Source organism: Balaenoptera musculus, chromosome 3 (assembly GCF_009873245.2).
Source record: "Balaenoptera musculus isolate JJ_BM4_2016_0621 chromosome 3, mBalMus1.pri.v3, whole genome shotgun sequence".
In the NCBI taxonomy this organism is placed as follows: Eukaryota; Metazoa; Chordata; class Mammalia; order Artiodactyla; family Balaenopteridae; genus Balaenoptera; species Balaenoptera musculus.
This window is the reverse complement of record NC_045787.1, coordinates 163,417,372-163,432,432: the sequence shown is the minus strand read 5'-3', so window position 1 is coordinate 163,432,432 and position 15,061 is coordinate 163,417,372. Positions and strand designations below refer to the sequence as shown.

The following is a 15,061-nucleotide window of genomic DNA, read 5'->3' as shown; positions in this document are numbered from 1 at the left end:
AGACCAGGGCTTGAACCCATTGTCCCCTGCAATGGCAGGCGGATTCTTAACCACTGCGCCACCAGGGAAGTCCCTGGGGAAAATTTTTAAATAAAATGGATTGGTGCCCTTTTCCAGGCATTTTATTTTTCTTCCAGCTTTATTGAGATATAGTGGACGTGTAACATTGTATAAATTTAGTGTCTGATGTGATGATCTGATACATGTATATATTGTGAAATGATTACAACAATAGGGTTAGTTAACACTTCCATTACTTCACATAATTACCAATTTTTTTTGGCTTTTTAATAATACCAGCAAAGCCAGGGGGTGCGAGGGGAATGAGTGAAACAGGTGGAGGAGATTAATAGGTACCAACTTCTGCTATAAAATAAATGTCACAGGGATGTAATGCACAGCATGGGGAATATAGTCAATAATATATATATTTTTTAATTAATTAATTTATTTATTTTTTGGCTGCATTGGGTCTTCGTTGCTGTGTGCAGGCTTTCTCTAGTTGCATTGAGCGGGGGCTACTCTTTGTTGCAGCGCGCTGGCTTCTCATTGCAGTGGCTTCTCTTGTGGCGCACAGGCTCTAGGTGTGCGGGCTTCAGTAGTTGTGGCACGTGGGCTCAGTAGTTGTGGCTCGCAGGCTCTAGAGCGCAGGCTCAGTAGTTGTGGCACACGGGCTTAGTTGCTCCGCGGCATGTGGGATCTTCCCAGACCAGGGCTCGAACCTGTGTCCCCTGCATTGGCAGGCAGATTCTTAACCACTGCGCCACCAGGGAAGTCCAGTCAATAATATTGTAATAACTTTGTAGGGTGACACATGGTAACTAGACTTATATGATGTTTTTTGTTTGTTTGGTTTTTTTTTTCCTTCAGTCACGCTATGGGGCTTACAGTATCTCAGTTCCCCGACCATGGATTGAACCTGGGCCACAGCAGTGAAAGCCGGGAATCCTAACCACAAGGCCACCAGGGAACGCCCTAGACTTACAGCAGTGATCATTTTGCACCGTCTAAAAATACTGAATCAGGACTTCCCTGGCGGTACAGTGGTTAAGACTCCTCGCTTCTGCTGCACAGGGCGCATGTTTGATCCCTGGTCGGGGAACTAGGATTCCTCATGCCGCGCGGTGTGGCCAAAAAAATAAATACATAAAAAATAAAAATAAAAATACTGAATCACTGTCTTGTACACCTGAAACTAATATAGTATTGTAAGTCAATTATACTTTAATTAAAAAATCCAATGTCATTATAAATAAAAATAATCAAATAATAGTAACAGCAAACTTTTTTGCCAACCTTTTTTTTTAAATTATTGAAGTATAGTTAATTTACAATGTTGTGTTAGTTTCAGGTGTGCAGCAAAGTGACTCAATTACACACACATATATTATATATTCTTATACATATATTCTTTTTCATATTCTTTTCCATTATAGTTTATTATATGATATTGACTATATTCCCTGTGCACACTTTTTTTTGACCGCGTTGGGACTTAGTTGAGGCATGCAGGATCTTTGTTGAAGCACGTGGGATCTTTCGTTTCCTTGCTGGGGCTTCTTTCTCTGTAGTTGTAGGGCACAGGCTTCTCTTTAGTTGTGGCGTGTGGGTTTTCTCTCTCTGCTTGTGGCACGTGGACTCCAGAGTGCGTGGGATCCGTAGTTTGTGGCACACAGGCTCTCTAGTTGAGGCTCACGAGCTCAGTAGTTGTGGTGCGGGGGTTTAGTTGCCCCCGCCCCGGCATGAGGGATCTCAGTTCCCTGACCAGTGATTGAACCTGCATCTCCTGCATTGGTAGGTGGGTTCTTTACCGCTAGACCACCAGGGAAGTCCCCTGTGCAAAGTCATACTGCTTCCCATGTGCCCAGCCCAACGTGAGAACTTTACACCCCAAGTCCTCAGCAACGCCTTAAGACACAAACAGATGAGGGAACTGAGGCACAGAGGGGGCCCAGGAGCTGGGCATTCTTCCGGCCAGGGCAGTGGTTCCGTGTTCAGGGTTCCTGACCACTGCCTCGAGCTCCTGACCACTGAGCTATGGCCTCTCCTCGGCTCAGTGTCCCCATCTGTGCGATGGGCTGGTGTCGGGATGTGGTGGGAGGCTCCCCGCTGACCGGGCTGTCGTCTCCTGTCCGTCCCCGCAGCCCCCAAGACGTGCTCCCAGGACGAGTTCCGCTGCAATGACGGCAAGTGCATCGCCCCGAAGTTCGTCTGCGACTCGGACCTGGACTGCTTAGACGGCTCAGACGAGGTGTCCTGCCCCGTGCCCACCTGCGGCCCTGCCAGCTTCCAGTGCAACAGCACCACTTGCATCCCCGAGCTCTGGGCCTGCGACGGCGACCCCGACTGCGAAGACGGCTCGGACGAGTGGCCGCAGCGCTGTGGGGACCCCCAGCCGTCGGTCCCCGCATGGGACAACAACCCCTGCTCAGCTCTCGAGTTCCACTGCCGCAGCGGCGAATGCATCCACTCCAGCTGGCACTGCGACCGCGACCCCGACTGCAAGGACAAGTCTGACGAGGAGAACTGTGGTAGGGGCGCCGCACGGGTCCCCTCATCTGTCCCCGGGCTCCCCCAAGTCGGGGGCAGGGGCAGTGCCTTTAGGTGGTTGAATGGCTTCGCATCACATAGCAAGAAAGTCGGTCCCGTTTCATGTTTCTTTCAGTCTTTCCAGTCACATGGAGGACAAGCTATCCTCCGAAGAGCACTCAGTCTGGAACACTTATTTAATTAATCTCTTTTGCCCAGGGGAGCAAACCACAACCTGCGGTATAATTTGGGTCCAGAAAGGATCCTGGGCTCCGGGCCTGGCTGGTGTCGTCCGTGCTGTGTGACCCTTGGCCAGGGACTTAACCTCACTGTGCTGTGGTCTCCTCCCCTGCAGATGGGGCAACAGCGTCGGCCTTTGCGGGCCTCGGTTAGAATCCAGTGCCATCCGATCGAACTTGCTGTGATGCTGCCCAGTGCACAAGTGCTGGCCAGTGTGGCTGGTGCCACTGAAAGATGGAATTCTTAGGTTGATTTCATTTTAACTCATTGAAACTTAAATAGCCACACGTGGTTAGTGACGACTGCGATGGAGACGTGGCCCCGAGTCAGTGCTCCCTGAATCAGGGCCGTTCTTGCATGGCTAGTAGGTCGTTTTCGTCCTTCTGTTTCTTTGGCATCTTTGCCCACGTGCACAGTGTTCAGAGTTGCAATTGCTGTATAGGTGTAATTAGACTTTTTATTTTTTTATTATTATTTTTTCCCTTTTCTTTTTGGCCGCCCCACATGGCATGCGGGATCTTAGTCCCCGACCAGGGATCGAACCTGCGCCCCCTGCATTTGAAGCGTGGAGTCTCAACCACTGGACTGCCAGGGAAGTCCCGTAATTAGACTTTTTAAAATGTCACCTTTTAAAAACGATTGAAGGGCCTTCCAGCGTGCGGAGTCTAGTGCACCCGGCCGGGTTCAGTCCCTGGCCAGGGAACTAGATCCCGCATGCCGCAACTAAAGACCCCATGTGTCACAACGAAGATCCCGCATAATCCCACCCGCGGCAACGAAGATCCCACGTGCCACAACTAAGACCCGGCGCAGCCAAAAAATAAATAAAACAAAACAAAACAGTTGAAGACTGTATGTGATCGATCGGTTCTAAAACTGAACACCCTGGCAGTCCAGTGGTTAGGACTCCGCTCTTTCACTGCCAAGGGCCGGGGTTCAGTCCCTGGTTGGGGAACTGAGATCCCACAAGCCCCATGGCGAGGCCAAAAATAAAAAATAAATAAGTAAATAAACAAATAAAACTGAACACAAACTCATTTAATCCCCATGACTTGTGAGAGCACGCTTCCCTCATTCTTTACAGATGAGGAAACTGAGGCACAGAAAGGCGGGGTAACCCTCTGAGGACACACACCTGTGAACCCGAACCATCCCTGATCACCCCACCATGTTAACTCTCATCAGAGAGCATGTTTCGCGAGAGTTATGTTCAGTTGTATTTTTTTCCTTAATGCAAAGATAGACACAGGGGTTAAAAATAGGATCATTCTAAATACACAAAGCAAAACAAAAAATAGGATCATTCTCGTCTTTTACCTAGGTCACAGCAGAGCAAGTATCCACTTGAAAATAACGAGCTCCAGACATTTGCATATTTTTAAAAAGGTGGATGGGGAGGATCATTCTGCCCATAGATTTATCATCTTTTTTCACTGACCTCCTGAAATCGAATTTTCAAATTGTAAACATTTTTATAGTGAAATGTAACCCACGGGAAAGTGCAGAAAACATAAGCTTAGAGCTTAATGAATTAGGGTAAAGCGAAAACCTGTTGGAGGTCAAGGTCTGGACCATGGTTAGAATGACCCTATTCTAGTCATCACGTGTGTCCACCAAGATTTCATTGTAATGGCCTTTTTAGGTAGTGTCAACTCAAACATGTTTTACGTTTGCAGTGTGAGTCATTTGAAGGGCTGTATGATACTCAGTGGTATTGATATGATTTATCATAACTTACCTGGCCGGGCCTCTGTCTGGGTTGGGACCACATCACTGCTTTTCTGCAGAGAATGGCCTGTTGGGTCTGCCAGCTTTTTAATGAATTTCCTGCATACGAGGACAGACTGGAGAGAAGTCTAAGAAAACGGTTGTGTCAGGGTGCTTTCCTGCCCACTTTCTTATTTTCCACACCTGGCTCTGTCTTTCCCAGCCGTGGCCACCTGCCGGCCTGACGAGTTCCAGTGCTCGGATGGGACCTGCATCCACGGCAGCCGGCAGTGCGACAGGGAGTATGATTGTAAGGACCTGAGCGACGAGCTGGGCTGCATCAATGGTAAGCTCTGCCCCGCCAGGGTCCCAGGCCATGGGGAGATGTGGGGGGGCGAGCATGGTGCATCCCAGACAAGGGAGGAGCCTCCTGTGTGTCCTTGGGCAAGTTACTTGACCTCTCTGAGCCTCACTTCCACTTATCTGCCAAATGGGCAAAATGAAAGCACCTGCTTGAGGACTGTGAGATTTAATGCGGTCGGAGTGTACAGAGCTCATGTCTCTGAGCTCAGAGTTACATGCACAGTACGATTCCATGTAAAGCACTTTGCTGAATTTACAACATAGCAGTTCCGCTCCTGGGAAACTTGCACTGGGAGAGAAGCTCTAGAACAGGCAGAGCAGCACTGTCCTAACACCAAAACACTGGAAGCAACCCGAATGTTCATCAGCAGTAGAATTAATTTAAATATTTATTTATTTATTTATTTATTTATTTACTTATTTATTATGGCTGCGTTGGGTCTTCGTTGCTGTGCGCGGGCTTTCTCTAGTTGCAGCCAGCGGGGGCTACTCTTTGTTGCGGTGCGCAGGCTTCTCATTACGGAGGCTTCTCTTGTTGCAGAGCATGGGCTCTAGGCGTACTGGCTTCTGTAGTTGTGGCACACGGGCTCAGGAGTTGCGGCTCACGGGTTCTAGAGCACAGGCTCAGTAGCTGTGGCTCGCAGGCTTAGTTGCTCCGCAGCATGTGGGATCTTCCCAGACCAGAGATTGAACCCATGTTCCCTGCATTGGCAGGTGGATTCTTAACCACTGCGCCACCAGGGAAGTCCCAACATATTTTTTTAATTGTGGTAAAATACCTATAACATAAAATTTACCATCTTAACCATTTTTAAGGGTCAAGTTCAGTAGTGCTAAGTAACCATCACCACGATCCATTGCCAGAACTCTTTTCATCTTCCCAAATTGAAACTCTGTCCCCGTGAAACACTCACTCCCCATCCCCCTCCCCCAGCCCCTGGCACCCACCATTCTACTTTCTGTCTCTATGAATTTGACTCCTCTAGGGACCTCATGTAAGTGGAATCACACAGTATTTGTCTTTGTGTGACTGGCTTATTTCACTGAGCATGATGTCTTCAATGTACATCCATGTTGTAGCAGGTGTTAGAATTTCCTCCCTTTTCAAGGCTGAATAACATTCTATTGTGTGGATGGACCACATTTTGTTTATCCAGTTATCTGTGGATGGATACTTGGGTTGCTTCCACCCCTTGGCTGTTGTGAGTAGTGCTGCTGTGAACAGGGGTATATGGAAATAATTTTAAACGGCACACAGTGGAATACCATACAGCTGAGAAAATGAGGCTACAGCCCTTGTCTTCAGCCCAGGCAAACCTCATAACCTTGGGGTTGGGAGCAAGAAGGAAGTTGCAGGAATTTACTGGGTATAGTTATTATATCATACTCAAAAACAAGCAAAATTCAACAATATATGTTCATTCATACATGTTTGATAGAATGATTAATGAAAAAATAAGGAAATGGTAAACCCATAATTAAAGACTATCATTACCTCTGGGGGTAGCAGAGAGTAGGGGGACGGGATGGCAAAGACCACTATAATAGTCTCCGTCAGGGCCCAATGGTACAGGCCAGATAGTAAGTATTTTCAGCTTTGTGGGCCATAGTCTCAATTACAACTACTGGACTCTGCTATTATAGCGTGAAATCCACCACTGACGGTATGTAAATGAATGGGCAGGGCTGTGTGCCAATAAAACTTTATTTAAACCAACAGGCAGTGGGCCAGAGTTTCCCAGCCCCTGCTCTTGGTGACATTCTAATTCTTAAGCTGAGTGGAGGCTTCACAGGTGTTCAATAATTATTCTGTTTTATTACCAAATACGTTTGCATCTATTCTTGCGTGAATAAGCTATCATATTAATAAAAAGCACCAAGTGGGCTCCTGCTGCCCAGAAGCACCTGATCCTCCTCTGTGGCTCTCATAGTGACTCTGTGTGAGGGACCCAACAAGTTCAAGTGCCAAAGCGGCGAGTGCATCTCCCTGGACAAAGTGTGCAACTCAGTCAGGGACTGCCGGGACTGGTCGGATGAACCCCTCAAGGAGTGCGGTGAGCCCTGGGGTGCGGGCAGCTGGCAGAGCAGGGGTGGGACCCAGACGTGGGTGCTGCAGTGCTGCAAGGGGCTGGCCCACCCAGGCCCACAAGTGCTGTGGGGCGAGACAGATGGGGTGGGGGGTGCTGGGGATAAGTGGACTGGCTTCTAAGCCTTAGTTTTCCCAGTTGTAAAATGGGACAGTAACTGCTCCCACATCCTAGGGCTGCTGGGGATCAAATGATGCAATGCATGTAGTTTTAGCAGTGCTGTGACCCATATTTTGGACTTTATAGGCCATAAGGTCTGCGTCACAGCTCTTCAACTTGGCCATTGTAGCAGAAAAGCAGCCATACAAATGCATACACGTGCATATGAATGCTTGGGGCCGTGCTCCAAGGAAACTTTTATTATGGACACAGAAACTTGAATTTCATAGAACTTTTTCATGAAATACCATTTTGCTTTCGATTCTTATTTTTCTTTTCAACTATTTTTAAATGTAAAAACCCTTCTTAGTTGTGTAAGAGCAGGTGGAGGGCTGGCTTTGGCCCATGCCTGGTATAGAGGGTAAGAACATAGATTCTGGAGCTGAGTGCCCTGGGTTCGAGTCCAGCGCTGTGATCTTGGGCAGGTCATTTAACCTGGCCGTGCCTCTGTTTCTTTCCCCAGCTGTAGTTCCCTTGCCTTTAGGGTTGTAGGGAGGATTAAATGGGTTAATATATGTAACTGTAGGAAGTTGTATGTGGCTTTTATTTTTTATAATTAAAAAAATTGTAATTATGGTTAAAAAAAAAAAACATAAAATTTACCATCTTAACCATTTTTAGTGAAGTTCAGTAGTGTTTTAAGTACATTCACGTTGTCGTGCAACCATCACCACCATCCATCTCTGGAACTATTTCATCTTGCAGAACTGAGACTCTGTCCCTGTTAAACACTAACTCCCCCTCCCTCTCCCCCAGCCTCTGCACCCACCATCCTACCTTCTGTCCCTATGAATTTGACTCCAATAGGGGCCTCGAGGTGGAATAGTGCAGTATTTGTCCTTCTATACCTGGCTTATTTCACTCACTGTAACATCCTCGTGGTTCATCCATGGCGTCCCACGTGACAGTGGCTGAGTGCTCTTAGGAGTCATGGCGCTTCTGCAGCTGCACAGTCATTGTGGTGATTATAATGATGACGGCGAAATAGCACAGGGTGGCGGGAGACGGGCGGCTGGAGGCCAGAGAGTGACCGGTCCCCATCCCCCACCTGGCACAGGGACCAACGAGTGTCTGGACAACAAGGGCGGCTGCTCCCACATCTGCAACGACCTCAAGATCGGCTACGAGTGCCTGTGTCCTGAGGGTTTCCGGCTGGTGGACAAGCACAGATGTGAAGGTGATTCCCGAGCCCCGGCCCTTCCCCTGGACATGGGGAAGGTCAAGCCCTCAGCCTCAGTTTTCCCATCCATTAAGTGGGTGTGGGCGCCGTCCCCTCTGCACAGGGCTGGTAGGAGGCCAGGTGCACGGGTCAACTGTCGCTGGCTTGGCTCTCAGAGAGCACTTGCTTCTGGCCTTTGGGGATTAATAATTAAGAAAGAAATCTCAGCTGACGCAGCTTGGCCCTGCTGGCTGTGCCCTGAGGTGAATGGTGAGGTCGGGGTCACTGTTAGAGGTGACACTTGGCTGTTTCCAAGATTTTGTTGGTCAGAGTCCCCGGCCCTGGAGGTCTTCCCCAGAGGGGATGACCTGTCCCCCATTTGCCACTGGGACGCACGGCCTTTGGTCAGAGCCCATGGCTCCATCTGCGCCCCGTGGGGAAGATGCCCCAAATCTCTCTGTGTCCCATTCCGCAGATATCGACGAGTGTCAGGACCCCGACGCCTGCAGCCAGCTCTGCGTGAACCTCGAGGGCAGCTACAAGTGCCAGTGTGAGGAGGGCTTCCAGCTGGAGCCCCTCACCAAGGCCTGCAAGGCCGTGGGTGAGCGCAGGGAGGCGGCGGGAGGGGGAGCGGACATGGTGGGGAATTTTATCATCTGAACTTTGCACCGACTGCAATGGCCCTGGGGTAGACCATCTGCTCCTGAGACCTCTGGTGGGTGAACACCACAGCCTAGTTAGGAATCGGGCTAGGGAGCTGCCCACACCTGTCCGGCTTCTCTGAAGACGCAGATCAATCCCATGGGGGATGGTTTGTAGCCCCCAGTCCCCTGACGGGCTTCGGGGCACAAGAAATGGAAAGCCATGGCCTGAATAGCCTGCACCCCTCCAGTAAATCCATTGAAAAGAGACCAAAATATAATTGCTCATAATGAAACAAAACAGTAGAAATCACTGAGTTTCTTCTACCTGACGTTTAGGTTAGAACTGCACCCATGCACTAATTCTTAGAATCACCTAAATCAAGGGGTCCCATGGTTTTGGAGGCGTAGCTGTCCTGGTGAAGTTGACAGGTCACCCAAACATCCTTTGTCTTCTGTCGTGTTCTGCTCTTGCAGTGTGATTCCAAATGAGGGCCAGTTTTGCAGAAATATTTTAGAGCTGTTTCCCCTAGGGCCTCTCAGTCGTCATCCCTCTGACGGCTCCCTGGCTTCCCTCTGTCACATCCCCGTGCGTGAAGCCCTCCAGGATTTGAGATTTCATTTTCATCCCATTCTGTAGGGTCAGGTCCCTACAGATGCCATCCCAGCTGGAATGGTGTCGTTGGAAGGGATATTCTGAGGGGGGTCAGTTGTAGAAGGCTCAGTGTGTTGGTGGATATTGATGTCATGGATATAGCACAGCCCCCAGAGTCAAAGTGACCCAGGTTCGAATCCCAGCTCTGCCACCCACTAGCTGTGTGACCTTGGGCAAGTCACTTCCCCTCTCTGAGCCTTAATCCCCTTATCTGTACAGGGAGTTGACAACAGCCCCTGCCTCTTAGGAGTGTGAGGGTCAATGAGAGAAAACGGTAGGAAAAGCACTAAGCAGAATTCCCCGACATTAGGAATCACTCTGTTTATATTTGCCGTTATTATTTCTTCATCTTTATGTTCTTCTATGTAAAATGCTGGGGCCCAGGTGTTTTCAAATGTAGGTTTTCCTATTATTCAGCTATGGTGAGGCCAACAGACCAGGAGATGACTGCCACTGAAAAGACAGTTTGTTGCTCACAGATCCCAAGAGGAGGGGACATAGCACACTAAGGGGGGGGCCACCTGGGGAAGCAGCAGGAGTGCTCAGAAGGCAGAAGGGGTGAGGGGAAAACCGGGGGTGGGGGAGAGCCTTTATTGTGGTTTCTGTGGGAAGGAACAGGTGAGTCTGAATAATTTCAGTGGTCTCTGGGGACTAGATGCTGGCCCTCGTTGTCTGGCACCTGTCCCTGGGGTGACTAGGGAAGGTGGATAGTGGGCAAGAGTGTGAGACCCCAATAAAGGATGTGGCGGGGTGTGGGCTGGTTAGTTTGCATTTGAAGTGAGTCATTTTCCATGTCGAGGAATCGGGAAGCCCTGGGAGGGCCATCCCTCCCCGATCCACAGCAGAACCACTGTGTTAATACCCCAGGCAGGCGTCCTGGTGTCTCCCCTGATTCAGTCAGACCCTGCAGGGTGACAGTGGGGGCCGGGGTCCCTTTCACTCTCCTGAACTCCCCTTCCTGGCTCCCCAGGCACCATCGCCTACCTCTTCTTCACCAACCGCCACGAAGTGAGGAAGATGACTCTGGACCGCAGCGAGTACGCCAGCCTCATCCCCAACCTGAAGAACGTGGTCGCCCTGGACACGGAGGTGGCCAGCAACAGAATCTACTGGTCTGACCTGTCCCAGAAGAAGATCTACAGGTGAGCCTGGGCCCCGCCCCATGCAGCCCCGGTCCCTGAGTGGACTGAGGGCCCCTGGAGCTGACACTCTTCTCCTCTCCCCTCAGCGCCCAGATCAACAGAGCCCCCAGCTTCTCTTCCTACGACACTGTCATCAGCGAGGATCTCCAGGCCCCCGACGGGCTGGCAGTGGATTGGATCCACAGCAACATATACTGGACTGACTCCATCCTGGGCACCGTCTCAGTGGCCGACACCAAGGGTGTGAAGAGGAAGACGCTCTTCCAAGAGGAAGGCTCCAAGCCACGGGCCATCGTGGTGGATCCCGTCCACGGGTGGGTATTCCCAGGGCTGGGGGCACGAAGAACACGGGTGGGGTTCATGAACCGATTAGGGCTCCAGGTATGGGGAGGTTCGTGCTGAGGTAGACCAGACTGAGCTGGGTGCGGGCTATCCCGAACCCCAGGATGCTCTCGATGTCAGAAAAGAACAGGGCCCAGAATGTGGGCCTCCCCACCCATCCTATGGGGGCCCTGGGGGTCGATGCCCCACCATGTCTGCTGTGTCACCTGAGGTGGAATCAGACCCTGAAAAGCCCTGCCCTATGGAATAGAATCCAAAATCAGAAATTAAATACTGATTTAAATTGATATTAGAGGGACTTCCGGGCGGTCCAGTGTTTGGGATTCCGTGCTTCCACTGCAGGGGCCATGGGTTCAATCCCTGGTAGGGGAACTAAGATCCCAGTGCTGGGAGGTGTGGCAAAAAAAAAAAATTTATATTAGAAATGAACACTTGTTAGAAGTTAGAAATTTTAATTCCGATGTAGTATTATACGGCAGAGTATCCTACACTAAGACAGGATTGCAGAGATATTTAAAAATGCTCTGGGACAGTGTTAGCCGACTGACAGTTTTCAGTAGCGGAGTGAAGATCACTGCCCGTGGATCACCCTTCTAGGGGTCTGCAGGCCCCGTGGCTGACTCAGCAGCTCCAGTGTCCCCAGGGACCCGTGTCCCCTGGCGGAAAGCCTCTGTCCTCTGTCCCACATACCCTGCACCTGTAGCACACACCAGCTGCCCCGGTACATCATGTGTGGCATTTCACAACCCCAGGATGGGCAGGATTTCTGGCTGCAATAACTGGAGAAAAGTGAGCATTGGGCCTCAGGGAGAAAATGTTGGCAAAGGCGCACTTGGCTGTCCTTGCATGGTGTCTGTGGCTCAGAACGGACAGACCCCCCTTGGGGTGAAGGTGGGCGTGTCAGGTCCTCATCAATCAAGACTAATGCTCTCATTTGGTGGAGGGTCAGCCGGTCCACCCTACTTCCAGCAGAGAGGGACATCCTCGCAGACACCCTCCACTTATTATTATTATTATTTATTTTTAAATATTTATTTATTTGGCTGTGCCAGGTCTTAGTTGCAGCACGCGGACTTCTTAGTTGCGGCATGCATGTGGGATCTAGTTCCCCGACCAGGGATTGAACCCGGGCCCCCTGCATTGGGAGCGGGGAGTCTTACCCACTGGACCACCAGGGAAGTCCCACATGCTCCACTTAGATGCGTGTTGTGTGCTCTGCTATTGATTGATTGATTGATTGCCTCACTGCATGGCTTGTGGGATCGTAGTTCCCTCAACCAGGGGTCAAACCCATGCCTGGAAGCTCAGAGTCTTAACCACTGGACTGCCAGGGAGTCCCCAAGTGCTCTGCTTTTGTGTTTCTTCCCCCCACCCCAAGTAGCATGGAATTCTCTCCCCGACCTGGCTCTTTCATTTGGCCTGTGGGTTTCCTTCCCTGCCAACCCGATGGGCCATGATTTATTTAAACTGTTCTCCAGCCCCTGGAAATTTAGGTTTTTATCCCCCTGCCTCATACAAAGTAGCCATGAATACCTTTGAAGGCCTTTGAAGGTGAGTTGCTGCAGTTTATCTGCAGGATGACATTCTAGAATTTGGATTACTAGGTCTGAGGGTACATACATGGACATAGCCTCAAATTGTCCTTCCAAGCAAACATTGTGATACTGACCCTCCCGCCAGAGGTGCACCCTAGGACCCGTTTCCCCTCACTCTCACCAAAGGGTTTTCCATCTTTGTAATCATGATGGGGAGGGTGTATTCCAGGGTAGTTTTAATTTGTATTAGGTCACTTGCGAGTTAGACTGAGCATCTCTTCAGATGTTTAAAAGCCCTTGGAGGGACTTCCCTGGTGGTCCAGTGGTTAAGACTCCGAGCTGCCACTGCAGTGGGCACAGGTTAGATCCCTGGTCGGGGATCCTGCATGCTGCAGGATATGGCAAAAATAAATAAATAAATAAAATAAGATAAATTAAGATTTAAAAAAGAAAGAAAGAAAATAAAAGCCCTTGGAGATCCACTTGCAAGTATGGATCCAAAAGAACCGAAAGTAGGCACAGAAACAGATGTTTGTACACCTGTGTTCTTAGCAGCATGATTCACAGCAGCCAAGTGTCCACCTGCAGAGGATTAGATGAACAAAATGTGGTATATGCATACAGTGAAACTTCATTCAGCCTTAAAAAGGAAATCTGACACCTGCTACAACATGGATGAACCTTAAGGACATTACGCTTAGTGAAATAAGCCAGTCACAAAGGGATAAATACTGTATGATTCCACTTATACGAGGTCCCTAGAGGAGTCAGATCCATGGAGACAGAAAGTAGGAGAGTGGGTGTCAGGGGCTGGAGGAGATGGGTGGGGAGTCAGTGTTTAATGGGGACAGAGTTTCAGTTTGGGGAGAAAAGAAAGTTCTAGAGATGGATGGTGGTGATGGCTACACAGCAGTGTGAATGTACTTAATGCCACTGAATTGTATACTTAAAAATGGTTAAATGCTAAATTTTATGCTATGTGTGTTTTACCACAATTTAAAAAATCTCTCTTTGTGTGTGTGTGTGTATATATACATGTATGTATATATAGCTGTGTGTGTGTATATATATATATATATATATATATATGTATTTAAAAAGCAAAAAAATTACCCCCCCAAAAAATTTATGTAAGCCCTTAGAAAGCCATGTTCAGGGTGCAGATTGCAGGGCCCCAGTCCCAACATTGGAATGAAAACCTCCCTTTGTTCTCAAAGGTCGCCCAAATCCTGCCAGGTCTCACCAGGTGTGGGCCTTGAGGGCAGCAAGGTCAGGGAAGCAGAAAGAACCCATCCAGGGTCTCCCCAGAACCGACTGGGAGTCCTGGCCTGGCTCAGGGGCAAGCAGCTCTTCTGGGTGGGCAGAGCCTCCCTCCCTGATGTCCTCCTGTCTGTCCTTCCCGCTGTCCCACCAGCTTCATGTACTGGACAGACTGGGGAACCCCCGCCAAGATCAAGAAGGGGGGCCTGAATGGCGTGGACGTTTACTCGCTGGTGACGGAGGACATCCAGTGGCCCAATGGCATCACCCTGGGTATGTTGGGGGCACAGTGGTCCTGGGGGGTCAGGCACAGTCTGGAAGAGAGGAAATGGCCACGGGCCTCCCTGAGATTTTATAACCTGAAACTCACCTCCCATTCCCCCACATACCTGCATGCGGTTCAGGCTCACACGTTGGGGTGGAGATGGGGGCGGGGTCTGAAGTGCTTTTCTGGGCGCGTCTCTGCTGGGTCCTTGGGGGTCTCCCTCCTGTGGGGAGCAGGGTGCCCAAGCCCCAAGCACTGCCCCCTGCATCACGTGTGACCACTCCTTGTCCCCCCCCTCCGCCTTGGATTCTAGATCTTTCCAGCGGCCGCCTGTACTGGGTCGACTCCAAGCTGCACTCCATCTCCAGCATTGATGTCACCGGGGGCAACCGGAAGACCGTGCTGGAGGACGAGAAGAAGCTGGCGCACCCCTTCTCCTTGGCCATCTTTGAGGTGGGGGCCGGGGGCAAGCGGTCGCTGCTTCCGTGCTTGCGGGAATTCACGGTCAAGCGCTGCTGACTGAGCATCACTTACATACAAGGCGCGAGCGCTCCTGCTAACAGGTCCACACACATCGTGTAGTCGTTTGAGCCCAGACTAGATCAGAAAACTGCCAGTGACCATGAAGAGGTCTTAGACCAGGAATTAGGGATTTCCCTGGCAGTCCAGTGGTTAGGACTTAGCGCTTCCACTGCAGGGGACCTGGCTTCCATCCCTGGATGGGGAACTAAGATCCCTGCAAGCCGTGAGTCAAGGCCAAAACGAAAGGATGCTGCTCAACACCCTACAAGAGAAGGGGGGGGCCACCGCGAAGGCGTATGTGGCCCTAAATAGCACCCCAGTGGGGAAACTCTGCTCTAAAGAATGTTGCTGTACATTTGACCCTTGAACAACGTGGGGTTTGGGGCGCTGACGCTTCACACAGTTGAAAATCTGAGTATAACTTAGAGTCGGTCCTCCGTATCCAGGGTTTGTTG

At 50.1% G+C, this 15,061-nt stretch overlaps 1 protein-coding gene across 1 annotated transcript in view; it reads left to right on the top strand.

Annotated features, from left to right (window-relative positions):
* Positions 1 to 15,061, top strand: part of LDLR (low density lipoprotein receptor) — a 37,140-nt gene that overhangs the window by 13,376 nt on the left and 8,703 nt on the right. The window contains exons 4-12 of the mRNA XM_036846588.1: positions 2,145 to 2,531; positions 4,700 to 4,822; positions 6,771 to 6,893; positions 8,143 to 8,262; positions 8,720 to 8,845; positions 10,511 to 10,682; positions 10,769 to 10,996; positions 13,974 to 14,092; positions 14,398 to 14,537. Of these exons, the coding sequence (XP_036702483.1) occupies positions 2,145 to 2,531; positions 4,700 to 4,822; positions 6,771 to 6,893; positions 8,143 to 8,262; positions 8,720 to 8,845; positions 10,511 to 10,682; positions 10,769 to 10,996; positions 13,974 to 14,092; positions 14,398 to 14,537 (1,538 nt within the window). The remainder of the gene's footprint in view (positions 1 to 2,144; positions 2,532 to 4,699; positions 4,823 to 6,770; positions 6,894 to 8,142; positions 8,263 to 8,719; positions 8,846 to 10,510; positions 10,683 to 10,768; positions 10,997 to 13,973; positions 14,093 to 14,397; positions 14,538 to 15,061) is intronic.